Source organism: Amaranthus tricolor, chromosome 4 (genome assembly GCF_026212465.1).
Source record: "Amaranthus tricolor cultivar Red isolate AtriRed21 chromosome 4, ASM2621246v1, whole genome shotgun sequence".
NCBI lineage: Eukaryota > Viridiplantae > Streptophyta > Magnoliopsida > Caryophyllales > Amaranthaceae > Amaranthus > Amaranthus tricolor.
Window position 1 is genome coordinate 16,787,294 of NC_080050.1, and position 17,068 is coordinate 16,804,361.

At 36.2% G+C, this 17,068-nt stretch overlaps 1 protein-coding gene across 1 annotated transcript; it reads left to right on the forward strand.

Annotated features, from left to right (window-relative positions):
• Window positions 1–211: 211 nt before the first annotated feature.
• On the forward strand, window positions 212–1,674 carry LOC130810788 (uncharacterized). The gene is made up of 3 exons (XM_057676914.1): window positions 212–875; window positions 970–1,319; window positions 1,516–1,674. The coding sequence occupies exons 1-3, from the start codon at window positions 212–214 to the stop codon at window positions 1,672–1,674; spliced, it is 1,173 nt and encodes a 390-aa protein (XP_057532897.1).
• Window positions 1,675–17,068: the final 15,394 nt, after the last annotated feature.

Below are 17,068 nucleotides of genomic sequence, written 5' to 3' on the forward strand. Positions count from 1 at the left end.
GGATCCTGTTAGAGGGTTGCATTATCAGACATAACTTTGAGTGTTGTGTGGGGGTGATTTATGGGCCAAATGATAGAGTTGAAAGATATGTTGTATTCGAGGAGCTGAAGAGTATGGTGGTAGCTATCGATAAACCGATGCTTTTTTGGGAGACGTCAATGTCATATTACACTCTGGGGAAAGAATTGGTTCCTTTAGATGCGATATGAGCATGAGAGAGTTTTCGGAATGGATAGTTGAGCTAGGCTTGATTGATATTCCCTTACATAGAGTAAAGTTCACTTGGAGGATAAATGACTCGAAAAGTAAATTAGATAGAGCCCTGTGTTGTCAAGATTTGTTAAGGAATTTCCCGAATTTAATTTTGGTGGGCCTTAAAAGAAGCTTCTCTGACCACAATCCGCTGCTATTGACATTGGAAGCTTGCAACAACTGGGTTCCCAAACCGTTCAGATGCTATGATGCTTGGTTCTTGAATTCAGAGTTTAAAAGCTTCCTCAACAATGAATGGCGAAACCTCCCAAATGAATCCCTGCACAACAAGTTGAAAATCCTTAAGGGCCCAGGCCCCCTGAAAACATGGCGAACAGAAAACTTTGATATCATGGATAATAAAATCTCGGAGCTGGAATCTGCTGTACACGATCTCAAAAATTTGAGTGATAACAGGGATCTAAACAACATGGAGAGGGCCAAATTGTTTGCCGCCAATAGCGTTCTTAACCTGTGGCTCATAAGAAGAGAAAGGATGTGGAGACAAAAAGCCAGAACATATGGTTTCAACATGAAAGATCGCAACACAAGATTTTTCCATGCGTCCACAATATTTCGAAGAAAAAAGAATGAGACTATACAGACTAAACAATGGCAGAAACGTACAGGGTGTCCCAAACCTCGAAGCTGAAATCCGAAGTTACTTTGCCAATAGATTCTCACAGGTTCAAACTCCGAAGTTTGATTTTTCTCTAGGAAACCACTCAAAAATCACGGATGCACAAGTAGAATTCTTGGAAACAACCCCTTTGAGAGAGAAAGTTAAAAATGCAGTATGGGCATGTGGCATTGATAAAGCCCCGGGGTTTGATGGGTACAATTCCAAATTTATCAAGGAAATGTGGGATGTCCTTAAGGATGAAATCTACGATTTTGTCCTCGATTTCTTTGTGACCGGTTGCTCGTTGCGGCACCTAAATGTTACCTGGGTTACCTTGATCCCAAAGGTTGTTAACCCTATATTCATCGACGATTACAGGCCTATCAGTATGGTGGGTGCTCTCTATAAGATTATCTCTAAAATCCTTTCCCTCTGCCTCAAAGAGGTGATTGATCCACTAATCGACGAATCCCGAAGCGCCTTTGTGATGAACAGATAGATTCTAGATGGTGTTTTGATCGCAAATGAGTCACTACGATGGTTGAAAAAAAAACAAGATCCCTGGTACTCTTCTAAAACTAGATTTTCAAAAGGACTATGATTCAGTAAACTAGTCCTTCCTGCAAATTGTCATGATTAAGTTAGGATTTGGTCGGAAATGGATAAGGTGGATTATGAACTGTGTTAGCTCTGCCTCTATGTCTATCATTCTAAATGGCTCACCCCTGAAACCATTCAAGATGGAAAAGGGCTTGAGACAAGGGGATCCTCTGTCACCGTACCTTTTTATCCATCAGTGAAGCCCTGGTGTGCCTCCTAAAAAAGGCAGATGACATGAACATGATTGAGGCCGTACAGATGGGAAAAGATAAGGTAAGTCTGAAAGATCTACAATTTGCTGATGATACTGTGATATTTGCTCCTAGAAATTCCATGTGTATTAAAAATTATTTTACAATTCTAGATGTTTTTTCTATAATGTCTGGTTTGAGTCTGAACTATAGTAAGTCCTGTTTTATCTCTTGGAATTCGTTTGATCATGATTAGGCTAGGGACATTGCCAGAAGTGTTGGGTGCCTCCATTCAAAATGCCCTTTTACCTACTTGGGCTTTCCTCTTGGAGACAATATGCATAGATGTTCTGCTTGGAAGCCAATGGTGGAAAAGATACAAAATAGACTATCCTCGTGGAAAGCAAAAATCTTATCTAGAGTAGGGAGACTAACTCTCATCAAAAGTGTGCTCAACATCTTACCAGTATACTATATGAGTATGTTCAAAATGCCGAAATCCATTTCTCTGAAAATAGTGAAAATTCAAAGAAGATTTTTCTAGGTAAGAACAAATGGTGAAAAGTTGGGCTGTCCTATGGTTAGATGGTCAGATATAAAAATTCCAAAAGAATTGGGAGGCCTTGGGGTAGGTAACATCATGCATAAAAACTTGATCCTACGTACTATTCAAATGGTGGTGGCGCTATTCTGAGTCCGATAATACTCTATGGAAAAGAATTCTTATGTTTGTAAATGAAATCAAAGGGTTAGAAGCTTCGACGAAAACATTTAGCAAAGCTAGAGAAGGTACGTGGTCTCATATGCTGAGTAATGATGCCTACACATCCAAGATCAGATCGATTATCGAAGAGGGTATGATTGTAAAAGTCGAAAATGGAAATACTGTGCAATTTTGGCATGACAGATGGTGTGAAATTGGACCATTAAAAAGGGTATTTGCACGATTATTTACATTATCTCTTCAAAAAAACCTCCTCATAAGTCAGATGGGGACATGGAATGAGGGAGCTTGGTCGTGGAACCTCAGATGGCGTAGAACCATGTATGAATGGGAAATTGATGAAGCTTTAAGACTCAAACACCTCATTGAACAGAAAATGTCGAATACAAAATTGACGGATGGTGTATACTGGAAACAGTCTGGTAATTTGTGCTTCCCTGTAAAGAGCATCGTTGCGAAAATGTATGATTCACATGCTTCCAATCTTTCGAAAAACATTGTCAATATTGTATGGCAAAAGTTTATCCCTCCAAGAGCACAATTGTCTATATGGTTGGCTAATCTAGAAAAACTAAAAACAGGTGATTTTCTAGTGGAAAAAGGGATCATTAATTCCCAGCAGGCCGTTTGCCCTTTCTGTAGCCTGGAAACAGAATCAAATTCTCACGTTCTTTTTACTTGTAGATTCTCTTGGAGTTCTTGGATGAAAATGTTAGAATGGTGGGGCCTTTCAGGTGTCCTCCATAATCGATGTGAAAACTTCAGTATTGAGTGGTTTGGTCTGGTGAAAAGTCGAAAGTGCAGAAAACTATGGGGTCTTATCCTAGGCTGCGGTATATGGTCGCTGTGGTATGAAAGGAATAAAATAAAATTCGATATGGGATCTCCAGAGCTTAACACATTTGTTTACTCTTTAAAAATCAGGGTTGGAATCTGGGCTAAGGAAATGCTGGGTTATACCGGAGTCGCACCCCATGATATTATTCATAATATAGACTCTATCTTGATGCAGGCTTAGTGGTACGTAAATGTTAGAACAAAAGCATGGGTGGAAAACGTCTATGGCAAGTCCATCGTACATATGGTTTAGGTGTGGTGTAAGGTGTAGCATTTAGTATAGCCTAATAAGGTGTTTTTTGCTGTTTAAGCAATGGATTGAAACTCTGGGGTATTGCATAGCCCACTCCTATGCTGTTCTGGGTGGCCTGTCCCATGCTTCCCTCTTCCTATGGCTTTTTCCCCTCTTGGGGTTTTTTATGCCGACGGGAGCGGTGCGACCTGGGTACAGTGTTTTTTCTTCGATATATTAATATATTCCTAATTCTCAAAAAAAAATTGAAGAAGACAATAGCACTAGAAGAAGACAATGGAACTTGAAGAAGATGTTTTCTGAAACAGTAGCAGCCGTTTTCGAGTGTTTTATGAAAATTCTTCGTATGGGTTTAAGGGTATAACGTTAAAAGGTGGCATTTTCTAATGCTTATTTGCTGCGGGCTAAATACAACTGCAGCATATACTGATTAATTGTTGCGGGCAAGGGAAAACCGTAGCATATGCTTGTGATTCTTCAATTAATTGTTGCGGGCAACGGAAAAACCGCATCATATATTTAATTTTTTTTTCAAAAATAATTTTATGCTGCTTTTTTGTAAAACCGCAGCATATTTTGCGCAGCAAATGTGATTTTTTCCACTAGTGAAACCAAGTATACAAAACTCAAATCAGTCTCATTTTCGTATTATTAATTTTTTCATATACTCCCTATGTTCCTTAAAATTGTTTTCATTTACCATTTGGCACTAGTGGAAAAAACCTCGTTTGCTGCGGTTTTTTGGCCATTTTTTGCTGCGGTTTTGGCCCCCAGCAATAGTGATAGCAGCAAATGTCCTATTTTAAATGCTGCAGTTAAGAACCACAGCAAATAAAGGAATTATTTGCTGCGGTCAGAGGCAAAACCGCAGCAAATAATTAGGGCATTATTTGCTGCGGTTTTTCCCCTGACCGCAGCAAATACTTCAATTTTTTTTTCTTTTTTCGTTTTATCCTTATAATAATCCAATAATAATACAATGTAATAACAGTGATTAATCCAATGATAATCACAGATAATCAACAATAATATCTTTGTAATAATAAACTCTCGCTCGTATATATAATAGAATATTATGTACGTACATATATATATATATATATATATATATATATATATATATATATATATATATATATATGTATGTATATATATATATATATATATATATATATATGTATATATATATATATATATATATATATATATATATATATATATATATATATATATATATATATATATATATATATATATATATATATATATATATATATATATATATAATATACATTAAAGTATAAAAAATAATCTATACTATTTACAATTTATCAAGGACAAATATTAGCAAGATACGCGGCAATCTTGTCTTTTAATTCGCGCATCTCTCCACTTCTCAAAGGGCGTGTTTCCCTCGGAATTTCGTTTAAAACCTATAATATAATATAAAAATAAAAGATTAATATAGAAACATTAGATTTTACCAATAATATATTTAATTAAGAACGTAACAAATACTTACGGCATCTATATTTTCGACTCCAAACTCCTTAACGGATTTTATAATATCGTCCATATACTTCAGTGCATAGTAGCCGCAGTCAACGGAAGAAAAAGGTTGTTGAAAGCACTAAGAGAAAATAGATGTTAGTGTCAAAAACGGTTAAAAACGCATAAAATCGCAACGTAACACGTAATTTCTAGCATATGACTACGATTTTCAATTCTAACCACTTCAACACATTAATATATAACAAATAGTATTTTGTGCCAAGTTGCGTGCAAAACAAACCAAGTTTTAGCTAATTTACGCGCGAAAGTGCCAAAAACGTATAAAATCGGAACTTAACACGTAATTTATAGCATGAAACTATGATTTTAAATTCTAACCACTTCAACACAATAATATATACTAAATAGTGTTGTGTGCCAAGTTTCGTGCATAACAAACCAAGTTTGAGCTACTTTACGCGCAAAAGAGCCAAAAACGCATAAAATCGCAACTTAACACGTAATTTCTAGCATATGACTATGATTTTCAATTCTAACCACTTCAACACAATAATATATACCAAATAGTGTTGTGTGCCAAGTTTCGTGCATAACAAACCAAGTTTGAGCTACTTTATGCGCGAAATTGACAAAAACGCTTAAAAACGCATAAAATTGCAACTTAACACGTAATTTCTAGCATACGACTATGATTTTCAATTCTATCCACTTCAACACAATAATATATACCAATAATTTCTAGCAAATCTGATACAAATGTGGTTGTATGAAATGAAGATACCAAAGGAACCCACACAAGGCTGCATACAGACCTCACGACACAGCAGCAAACTAGTGACCAGACCACCTTGCACGACACGTAGAGACTAAACCTATGCATCCAGGACCTAGGCTAAAGTGTAAATGGAATCTTGGTACTTGGATCTAGCTTTCAAGGTCCTAAAACCATTCTAAAAATACCCGTGGACTCCTAGAAGCTGAGCTGAAGGAGGGCTGCTCGACAGTTTGCTATATCAGAATTGTCTAAGTGATTGTGGTTGTTTCGTGTTCTTTTCATGATCATTTGTAGTTTTTGTGATCCAAGTATGGATCTAAATATGGACAGCCCACAAATCAAGACAAACCAAGCCAAGACAAGCCAAGAAGAGTACACAGCTGAACAACCTACTGGTTTGATACTTACTGACTTGATGACTACCCCCACTGCTGCACCTACTGATTTGAACGTGTCAAATAAGGAAGGCTAGATTCAATCTAGACCAAACATGAATGTCCAAACATGGAAAATTCAGCAAGAAGCAATGAGGAACATCAGAGCAACATTTGAGCAAAACAGAAACAAGTATTCTGTTCAACTGGCCACAGAACAAACAAAACGACCATCCGCCTATCAGCCCACCTTGCACAGCACTGATGACACTACCTACTACATAGATGGACGTGGGAACTTGGAGGATGGCATCTCTGTACATGGACCAAGAAGTCAAGGTCCAAGAACCATGTTGATAGTACTCACAGAATCCACAAACTCAGCTACAAGGTCCCCTGCTCGACAGTTTTGTAATAAAGCCGATACTTAGAATATATAGGCTGTTTTGTTTTCTGTTCTAATTGGACATGGAATGTACGTGCTTGATGATTAAGCACGGAAGTATTTATGTTTGTTAGCGTCCTTAATCAGCCCCGGTTTCACATCAAAACCAAGTTTGAGCTACTTTATGCGCAAAAGTGTTAAAAACGATTAAAAACGCATAAAATGGCAACTTAACACGTAATTTCTTGCATATGACTACGATTTTCAATTCTAACAACTTCAACACAATAATATATACCAAATAGTGTTGTGTGCCAAGTTTCGTGCAAATCAAACCAAGTTTGAGCTACTTTACGCGCGAAAGTGCCAAAAACGTTTAAAACCGCATAAAATCGCAACTTAACACGTAATTTCTAGCATATGACTATGATTTTAAATTCTAACCACTTCAACACAATAATATATACCAAATAGTGTTGTGTGCCAAGTTTCGTGCATAACAAACCAAGTTTGAGCTACTTTACGCGCGAAATTGACAAAAACGCTTAAAAACGCATAAAATCGCAACTTAACACGTAATTTCTAGCATATGACTATAATTTTCAATTCTAAGAACTTCAACACAATAATATATACCAAATAGTGTTGTGTGAAAAGTTTCTTGCAAAACAAACCAAGTTTGAGCTACTTTACGCGCGAAAGTGCCAAAAACGGTTAAAAACGCATAAAATCGAATTTGTGTACCTTTATTGCTGTCCATTTTGGAAATGTGGCTCTGGATGTAGATCCCATTTGTCCACACACTTTTTTCATTGTGCTAAAACGCATGGGAAAAGTAATACTATTTATATATCTATATAACACTTAATTAAATCAACTTGGTAAAATAATTAATATTACGTACACATTCAACAACGCTTTGAATTTTGTGTTACGAGGGGGGCTTTGTGGTTTTTGTAATGAGTCGAAGACGTGCACAGTGTTCGTTAAAGGACATATGACCAAAAGTATCCAATGCAAACTAGAAACGCAAATTTAAAACCAACAAATTAGAGATTAGGTGACTTTAAAAATCAAAAGATAAGTTCAATTTAAAAAATAAAACTTACTCTTCCACATATGGAGCCAGAATGAATGTGTGTTTAGATGCAAGGGAATTAGTCAAAGCAGTCTGAATGTATGCTCTGACGTCATCTGGATCATTTACACATTTACTACCCGAAATCGACTCAGGACAAAACCATCAAATTTTTATTGGACGTTCGCAAGAATTTAGCTCCTCGTAAGCTGCACTAAACTCACAAATAAGAAAATTTTGTTAGTAATTCGGTCATTAAAACAATTAAACAACAATGCCTAACTTGTAAGATAATGAACATCACCTCATGTAGACATGGAAAAGAGCTACGTTCAGCATCTCTCCTCTCAAAAATTGCCCGATGTCACTAGGACCAATAATTACAAACGGGCTCTCTAAAAAGCAGTATTGCTCCTTCAGTAGGTTCAGAATGAGTGGGTCCTCCTCACTTATGCGAGATGCACAATAATGCAGCCATTTGCAATCTTGAGAGAGATCTTTTAGCTCCTCATCAGTCAAAATTGGAGTGCTTGGCATCGACTTTGACCCAGTCGACACCTTTGCTGAGGAACTGACCTCTCTCAAAGATCCGTTTGGACTCTTTTGCTATTTTAATTTATACAATTAAATTAGTGTGAGCATGCAATTAAAAAAATAAAAAAAATAAGGTACAAATGATTCTTACCATGTTAGTGAATCGGACCCAAGCATATGGCCATGTGATGAAACTACCTAGAGCGTGTGAGAGTTTTTCAAGGCTCCATGCTGGCATTGGAACCGGGAGTGAGAAATCTTCAAACTGCTTTACAATAGTTTCCACGGCCACACTGATGTGGCCACTTGTAACAGGCATTGAATGCACTGTTTGGCCCTCTTTGTTTGGCTGGGCCACACCATATGCAACCACAGTTAAGTCGCCATCACTAGCAACACCTAACTGAGGCAGCAAAAGAGAACAAGGAGTCGTCTCCTGAAAATTGTGTCGTTTAGTATAATAAGCATCATAATAAAATATTAAAACACGTTGCAGTTTAAATTAATAAGTGCTTATATCTTTAAAAACTATGTACCTGTAGCACTGGCTCTGGAGTTGGCTCCGGATTTTGAGCAACGTAGTTTATGTTCTCCGGTGTGGGGTTTTCCCCTTTAGGGGTATTAGTAATGAGCTGGGGTGCTACGGGGGTAATGGGCTCGGGTGTTGGCTCGACCAAAGCGTTAGGATCCCCATGTTGACTTTCCTGATCCTCGACAATCAGGTTTGCCATGTCAACAATGGGTGCTCCCATCTTCTGCAACACGGCGGCCAGCTTGGCGAGAACGTCCTTCGTAATCTCCGCTCAGAGGGTTGCTACTTCATCTCGCAGCGCCGTTCGGGATTGAGTAGCAACATACTCTTTGCCGAATGCCTTCTGTAACCCCATGCGAACGCCTCCTTTTGCGACTACCCGCCCACTGTGGTCTTTCCCTAAGACCATATGCAATGCGTCAACATTACCTCTTAGGGTGAACTCCCCCGTAGCTTCTTTTTCCTTCCAGCCCATCTGTTCAAATAAAAAGTGACATATATAGCAATTAGTATAAGTACATCAAAGCCAAAGAATACAAAACAAATCAAGAATATACTTAATAATTTCAAAACTCACCATAGCATCAGCAACCTTCTTCGTTCCCGAATCATTAATGGTAAATTTACCACTTGCATCTCGGGAATGAAGCCCGCAATACCAATCCTGCACCCGATCTCCAGCAGGAGTATTCACGGATGCGGAGGTAGTCGTAGATGAGGGTGTGGATGAACTTTGATTGGGGTATAAACCCGCATCCACTCACTCTTTTCGGACCTTATCGTACATTTTCTGGCCCAAGCGATGGTAAAACTTCCTTTTGCTTGCAGAATCAGAAGCTTTACCACGCTTTTCCTAATTAATCAATAGAAATCGAATGTCATGTATTAGTTTAATGACTGAATCAAAAGAAGTAAATTCAAATTGGTAAACTATAATATAATATGAAATACTTACAACTTCTATGGGAGTTGTTCTTTTGGCAACAAAGGCCTCCCAATCCCTCTTCGATATGTGACCCCATATTTCTTAGGGCATCTTCGAAGGTGATTGCTCTCCACCTTTGTTTCCCGTTTTGACCTTTTTGGTCGTACGGGCACGCCTCTTCGTAATCCAGCCAGTTACTAGCTTGGATTTGAAATCTCTGAATCTTTCAGCAACAGCTGAAAGAAATACATTCTTCTTGTCCTCATCGCTCACGATGTTGAAAAGATTCTACAAAAAAATTTATATTTATTGCTGTCAATCAAATTAATTTTAAAATGAAACTAAATGAGTAAAAATAGTAAAGTTGCTTACCATAGTATCATTCCATAGAGAGCTCTTCAAACCCTCTGGAACCTCGTTCCATGCGTGCAATATGGAAAGCTTGCGGATACATAGACCCACTTGTTTTCCATATTGCCTACGCCATTTTCCGCAAGGTTGACCCAATGCGTTGTATTCCAAATGCATGGGTTCTGTGACTTTGAGGTTTTTCATAGGACCTCACCCTTTTCTTTTCTTACTGGTAGTGGGAGCATCCATTGGTGGGGCGTCTTCAGTCTCAAAATCATTGTCAATCGGTGGAGCGTCTTCAGCCATACGCTCGTATCTCACAATTTGGTCCTCTTCGCTGTCATAACTACGATGCTCATTATCCGAGGTCTCAATCTCGGGGACAATTTCGTCTCTGAATAGATGCATTGTATATCAGTACCTGAAAGTGTATGAATAGAAACATATTAGAACATATATACTTGTTTATAACAAACATATTTAACCAATGCTTATAACTTTATCTTATAAAATTAGTATAACTTTATCTCTCCCTAACTCAACACTCTTATTGAACATATCAATTCCTAACTTTCCATAAGCTTCGCTTAAGCGACTACATACCTGGTTTAGTCTTTGGCTGCCGAGTACTTCTTCCATCCACCCGGCCTTGTCCCCCACTAATAGGTCGCTGAAACCACTGAGCAGTGTTTCCATGATTACCATTTCCGTACTGCAGGTTGACTTGCCTTTCGGAGTTATTCAAATTCTGCTACCGGTGCTGCCCACCCGGCTGTTGACTCCCACTCCCTTTCTTGATGTAACATTCATACTCCCTATGTCCCCTCTTGTAGAAAAAATTACATTCAACAAAATTCCCATCACAATCCTTTCCAAGATGGTTTCCCCTACATCTCCTACAGAAATACTTCCTTTCATTGCTATTTCGGTCCAGTAATTGCTTAGCAGGCTTGGCGTCTCCCCTAAACCCAGAATTTGTACTAGACCTACTTCCCTGAAAATTTCCGAAAGTTCTAGCTTTCTTCTGATAAAAGTCCGACGAACTCCCTGATGTCTGGCCTGCAATCTCTTTCCTTTTCTCAGGGACCTTACCCTTCTCTTTTTCCTTCTTCTTCCTCAGAATGTTCCCTATTTGAGACGCACGTTTGTACATTTGTTCCAGGGTGTTATAGCGGTCGCTCTCAATATGTTTTGAATGTTATATGACAATCCCAGTTCAAATCGCTGCATCTTTTTCTCCTCAGTGGGAACATCGTCAGGACAGTACTGAATATATTCCATAAACTCTCGGTAATATTCATCAACAGTCATGTCTCCCATCTCCAAACGAGCGAACTCGTTTAACTTATCTTTTCTCACGTGCAAAGGGTAGAATTTCTCTTGCATAGCCCTTTTAAACAAATCCCAATTAAAGAATCCATCAGCTTGGTCTAATAACCAGATCTACTATTTGCCCACCAATAGTCGGCTTCACCAACCAAATAAAACGCAGCCTGGTTGACCTTCAGTTCCTCTGGGCATTCAACCACATCAAAAAGTTTGTCAAATTCCTTTAACCAGAGTTCGAGTTCCGATGGTTCCCCCTTACCATTGAAATTCCTTTAACCAGAGGCTAATTCCGACACAGATCTCTCTCGTGGAGTGCCACATCCGTAAGAGCTCTTACTAAACTCCTTAGTGTACGGTTGGCACTGCTTCTAGACAGTCTTTTCCTAGAAATCGGAGACATCTTCTGCAAGCAAAAGAAAAGGTACTAATCACAAGAATGTCCTAAGGTTCGAAAGTTTTGGAGAGAGAACAGAGTTTGATGAGTTTTTGACTTAACATTTAATTACTTATTTATTAGTACATAGGTGTATTTATTCATATGTATGTATATATATATATATATATATATATATATATATATATATATATATATATATATATATATATATATATATATATATATATATATATATATATAATATATATATATATATATATATATATATATATATATATATATATATATATATATATATATATATATATATATATATATATATATATATATATATATATATATATATAAAACTTAATAAAATACTGTAAAAGTGTTTCAAATATATAATGCACATCACACCTCATTGGAAGAAGAACATAATCTTATTATAATATTGATATTCCCTAATACATCATAACTGATTCAAGCAAAGCATTTACATTATTCATAGAAGATAATAACTTAAAAGAAAATAACTAAAGGAAAGGTACTTAGAAGAGAAGTAAAACATTTAACGCCAAGCATCCAAAAAGTCAATAGTCTTGTCGTAACTTGCTATATCAAAGTCTTCATCATCCCCGTCTTCCCCAGAATCCGAGCTGGAATTCGAATATGCTTCTTCTGATTCACTGTCACTATCCCTAGGGTGGTTTGTTGGTACTTCCTCTTCAGGGTCCTCCTCCTCTGACCACCCCCTATCATACCCAGTGTCATAGTCATACAAATCATAATGCGACCCCCAATTCCTTCTCTCATCTTCGCTGGAAATCTCTATATAAGTAGGTGGTTCCCACAAAGGCTCCCACATTTCAATATCACTCTCAAATTGAATCTCGGGTTCCACTCGTGGCAGATCAGGTAAGATCTGTTCCTCCATTGATTTCGCAACTAGTTCAGGTTCATACCCTAAGTTGAGTTCTCCCTCTTCCAAGGGTTCTTCCTCTTCTAAGGGTTCTTCTCGATGATTATCCCCACTAGGCTCCCCCTGTGTAAGTCCTACTCACCTCCTAGTCTCGGATAAATGATACAACCTATTTAGGTATTGCTCTAAGTCGTAACATACCCTTTCGGCTTTTGTTTTAACCATCAGCATCCTTTCCCTATAATCCCGGATACTTTCACCATCCCTTATCCTCCAAATATCATCATTAGAGACTTCTCTCCAGACAGTCTCTAGGTTAAACATCGGTGTTTCCCTAGATTCCCTAGGGGTGTGCGAGTCCATAGGTGTTTTTCCCTTATTCATATTTCCTGATTCTACACGAAAGAACTAAAATAAAACATTACTTATCACCTAACAACATACAACACAAACACATATCAAAAAATTTACGTCCTAAGGACTACTTCCCAACTCTCTACTAAGGTTGTTTATTCCTTTATCATATGAGGAACATTGGCTTTGATACCAATTGTAACGGTCTGGTTTAAGTGACCCGGAAATCCATATGAAAATACAAACTCTGGTTCACTCTTTGGACTCTAAAGAAGACTTTTCTCTAGGATCGTCAACGTTCCGTCGATAAAGAAATATAGCTAAAACAGAAAATAGTACCAGCGTGAAAGAAAATAAATCAGCGGAAGCTCTTACGTACAACTCGAGAGCCTAAAGGCCTCTAGACAAACTAATTGAAATAAGTGGAAGCGAAAAGAAAACTACACTATCTCCTGTTACATAAGTACAGAGTTTCTCCCTACTCATAATCCAATAAAAAAGATAATAGCATAGGCTTGATGATTATGGGTTCTAAGTTGAGACCTCACTCCAGACCCCACCTGCAATCAACCTACTAGTCGTCGTATGACAACACACAGTAGGTTCCAAAGAAACAAACCCATACACGTCAGAGACTTTATACAAATATCAATCGGGTTAAACACAAGCAACATGTTTATCCTAGCATGCATAGGCTCTAATACATTCATTATTAATTAATCTCAACTTGTAACGTTGCCCGTCCTGTTCGGGTCATTCAAGTATAAATCATTCAGTATTAGATAATTCCAACTTGTAACGTTGCCCGTCCTGTTCGGGTCAATCAAGTATAAATTCAAATCTTTTTGGAGCAATACACTTGGGAGAGCTAATCCCAAGGCAACCACCGACCTAAGACGTTGCCCGTCTTGTTCGGGTCGTCAAAGGCTAAAGTATGCATACCCCAATTGTGACCGCAATGATCCAAAACTGCCATGGGAACAATAATTGTAATAATCCAAACCAATATGTTAACCCCTTTGGGTAACATAATCCAACCAAACATCAACCCCTTTGGGTGACAAACACATAAATTCTCAATTTCCAATTAATTTCTTTCAAATTATGTGAAGTGTCTAATCCTTATGTGATTTACAATGCCTCGATTAGAAGTGAAACAACACTACTTGCACAACCACATAAACAGTATGGTCTAAGCGTGTACCTTTAAGCGCTGCAACCAAACGATATTTAACCACGATAGAAATTTCGCCCTCTTATAAATCGAGGTCCTAAATATCACACACACACACACAAAACAATCACGTATTAGAACGTGTTTACACATTTAATCCACTCCATACTACTAAGACATCACTAGGATTTGATAATTTTAAATGTTTTCATCAAATTCCTAATAGTTCCAATTTGTAAATTTTAACCAGAAACTTAAATGATCGATTTGGACAGTTTAATAAATTCAAATGAAAAATCCGACTTCACTGTTGCATTCGGAACGCGTCAATTACCTTGGGTACCAAATTTCATAATTTCTAACATCCAATTACTATTTTTAATTATTTTAAGCGTTTAACGAGTTTTTGACGCATCGGTACATAAAACAACGGAACACAACTAACATTTTCAGATCGGCACCTTTACTGAGAAAGAACTGCTGCTGCCCGAAAATTTTTTTTTATCATTATTATTATTATTATTATTATTATTATTATTATTATTATTATTATTATTATTATTATTATTTATATATACATTATTCAAATGATTAACCTTTTAAATCCCATGACCAAAATACATCTAACAAGGTCACATTCACAAAATCATTCAAGAAACTTAAAATTTCATAAATTATGATAATTAAATTAAATACATAATTCTCTTGACAAATTAAAATTTTGTAGAGAATCATAAAACCAAATCACCCTTTTAAATCAAAAGGTATATGTATAAACACAATATTTCAAACAAATCAAATTTTGCTAAAGGATTTATAATCTCTTGAATAACTACACTACTTGGTCTGTACCATTTAAATTTCATCTAACAATTGGAAATTTTGTTAGAGAAAAGTAAACCATAAAAAATTATTTAAATATCATTATAACTTTAATTCTTAATTCTTATAACAAATTTAAATTTTGTTGCAGAATATTGATCAAGAAGTTCTTTTCTTAATCCTTTTAACAAATTAAAGTTTATTAAAGGATTATTAGAGAATATTTTCATATATAAAAGAAAAATATTCAATCATAAGTCATAGGATATCATCATACATAAAATATAATTCTTTTTAGAAATCTTTGTATATAAAATCTATAATTAACAATTCAATTAAATTTACCCTTTGATCAAAAGATTGGATTGAACAACAAGAATATTTTTTTTCCTTTTGAATGTGCCGAATTCAAGGAGCAAAAAAAGGGAGAAAAACTTCTGAATTTTTTTTGTTTACTTGAAGTTTTGAAATGGTGAGAAAAATCAAAGGAGTTTAAGGATTAATAGACACTTAAGATAATGATCATAATTGTGCCATAATACACAATTATGAGAGGAGTTACAAGACTCCTCCCATGCCTATACCAACTGGCCACCCCCTCAATTTCCCCTAATTAATTTTTTAAAAATTAATTAATTAATTAAGTAATTATTATGATATTGTTAAAACAGAAAAGAAATGTCACGCGATGACATCGTACGTGATAAAACTCGTTACCGTTAAAATTTAATTTACTTTATTCTTATAATTATATATGTAAAATAGTATAATTTAATAATTTTATTTATTTTTATCTTATTATATTTTCTTTTTAAATCCGATAAATTACGGGGTGTTACAACACATGGGCTAATTTGGTTGTTTTTGAATCCTGCTTTCATAAGGTATTCACTCAAACGATTATACCATATTCGCCCAAATTGCTTTAATCCATACAATGATTTCTTTAATTTTATAGAAAACATTTCTTTATTGGTAAGTTTAGTCCTTCGAGGACCTTCATATAGATGTCTGTGTCGAGTGACCCATATAAATACGCAGTTACGACATCCATCAATCTCATTTATAGGCTTTGAGAAACTGTTAAACTTACTAAAAATCTAAGTGTGGTTGCATCAACTACTGGGGAATATGTTTCTTCATAATCAATTCCTGGCATTTGAGAAAAACCTTGAGATATAAGTCTTGCCTTGTATCTGACAATTTCATTTTTCTCATTTCTTTTTCTTACAAATACCCATTTGAAGCCTACGGGTTTTATGCCTTTTGGAGTTTGTAAAATTTGCCCAAAAACTTCTCTTTTTTCTAATGATTTTAATTCTGCCTCGATTGCTTCTTTCCATCTTGGCCAATCAGGTCTTTTTCTTTATTCATTTATCGATATTAGCTCAAGATCATTTTCATCATTTATTATTTCAATAGCTACGGAATAAGTAAAGGATTCATTTGGAATGATCCTTTTTTGATTCCATTTTTTCTTGGAGAAAATATAATTTATTGAGGTTTCGTAATTTTCATCCTTTTCATTATCGGAGATGTCTTGATTTGCTCCTTTATTTTCATTTTCATTTTGAGTATCATTTGGTGCACCTTCTTGTTTTCTCAGTTTTCTTGGTTTTAAATCTTTTGAACCAAGTGGCCTTCCACGCTTTCATTGCACAATAATTTCATCACTTTTTGCCTTTTCATCAGGAATTTCTATTCGAGTAGGAGTATTTGCTGCTGGTATATATGATTTTGTAACTTTCTTAGTATCTGTGAATGCATTAGGTAATTGGTTAGCAACACTTTGAAGATGAACAATTCGTTATACTTCTTGCTCACATGATTTTGTTTTGGGTCTAAATATTCTAAATGTGTTGCTTTCCAAATAAGTTCCATATTTCTTTTTTGTAAGTCCACATTCTCTCCCCCTAAGGATGGGAATATTGTCTCATTAAAGTGGCAATCCGCAAATTTAGCTTGAAATTGATCACCAGTTAATGGCTCAAGATACCGAATGATTGATGGAGATTCAAAACCGACATATATTCCCATTCTTCTATGTGGACTCATTTTTGTACGTTGAGGGGGAGCAATGGGCACATATACAGTGCATCCAAAAATTTTCAAATGTGAAATATTTGGTTCATGACCAGCTACTAAT

Coding starts and splice junctions, on each gene's coding strand:
- LOC130810788 (XM_057676914.1), top strand. CDS start 212: ATGAGAGAGTTTTCGGAATGGATAGTTGAGCTAGGCTTGATTGATATT. Junction 876..969: donor GACTAAACAATGGCAGAAAC/GTACAGGGTGTC, acceptor ATTTTTCTCTAG/GAAACCACTCAAAAATCACG. Junction 1,320..1,515: donor TTTCCCTCTGCCTCAAAGAG/GTGATTGATCCA, acceptor GTCATGATTAAG/TTAGGATTTGGTCGGAAATG.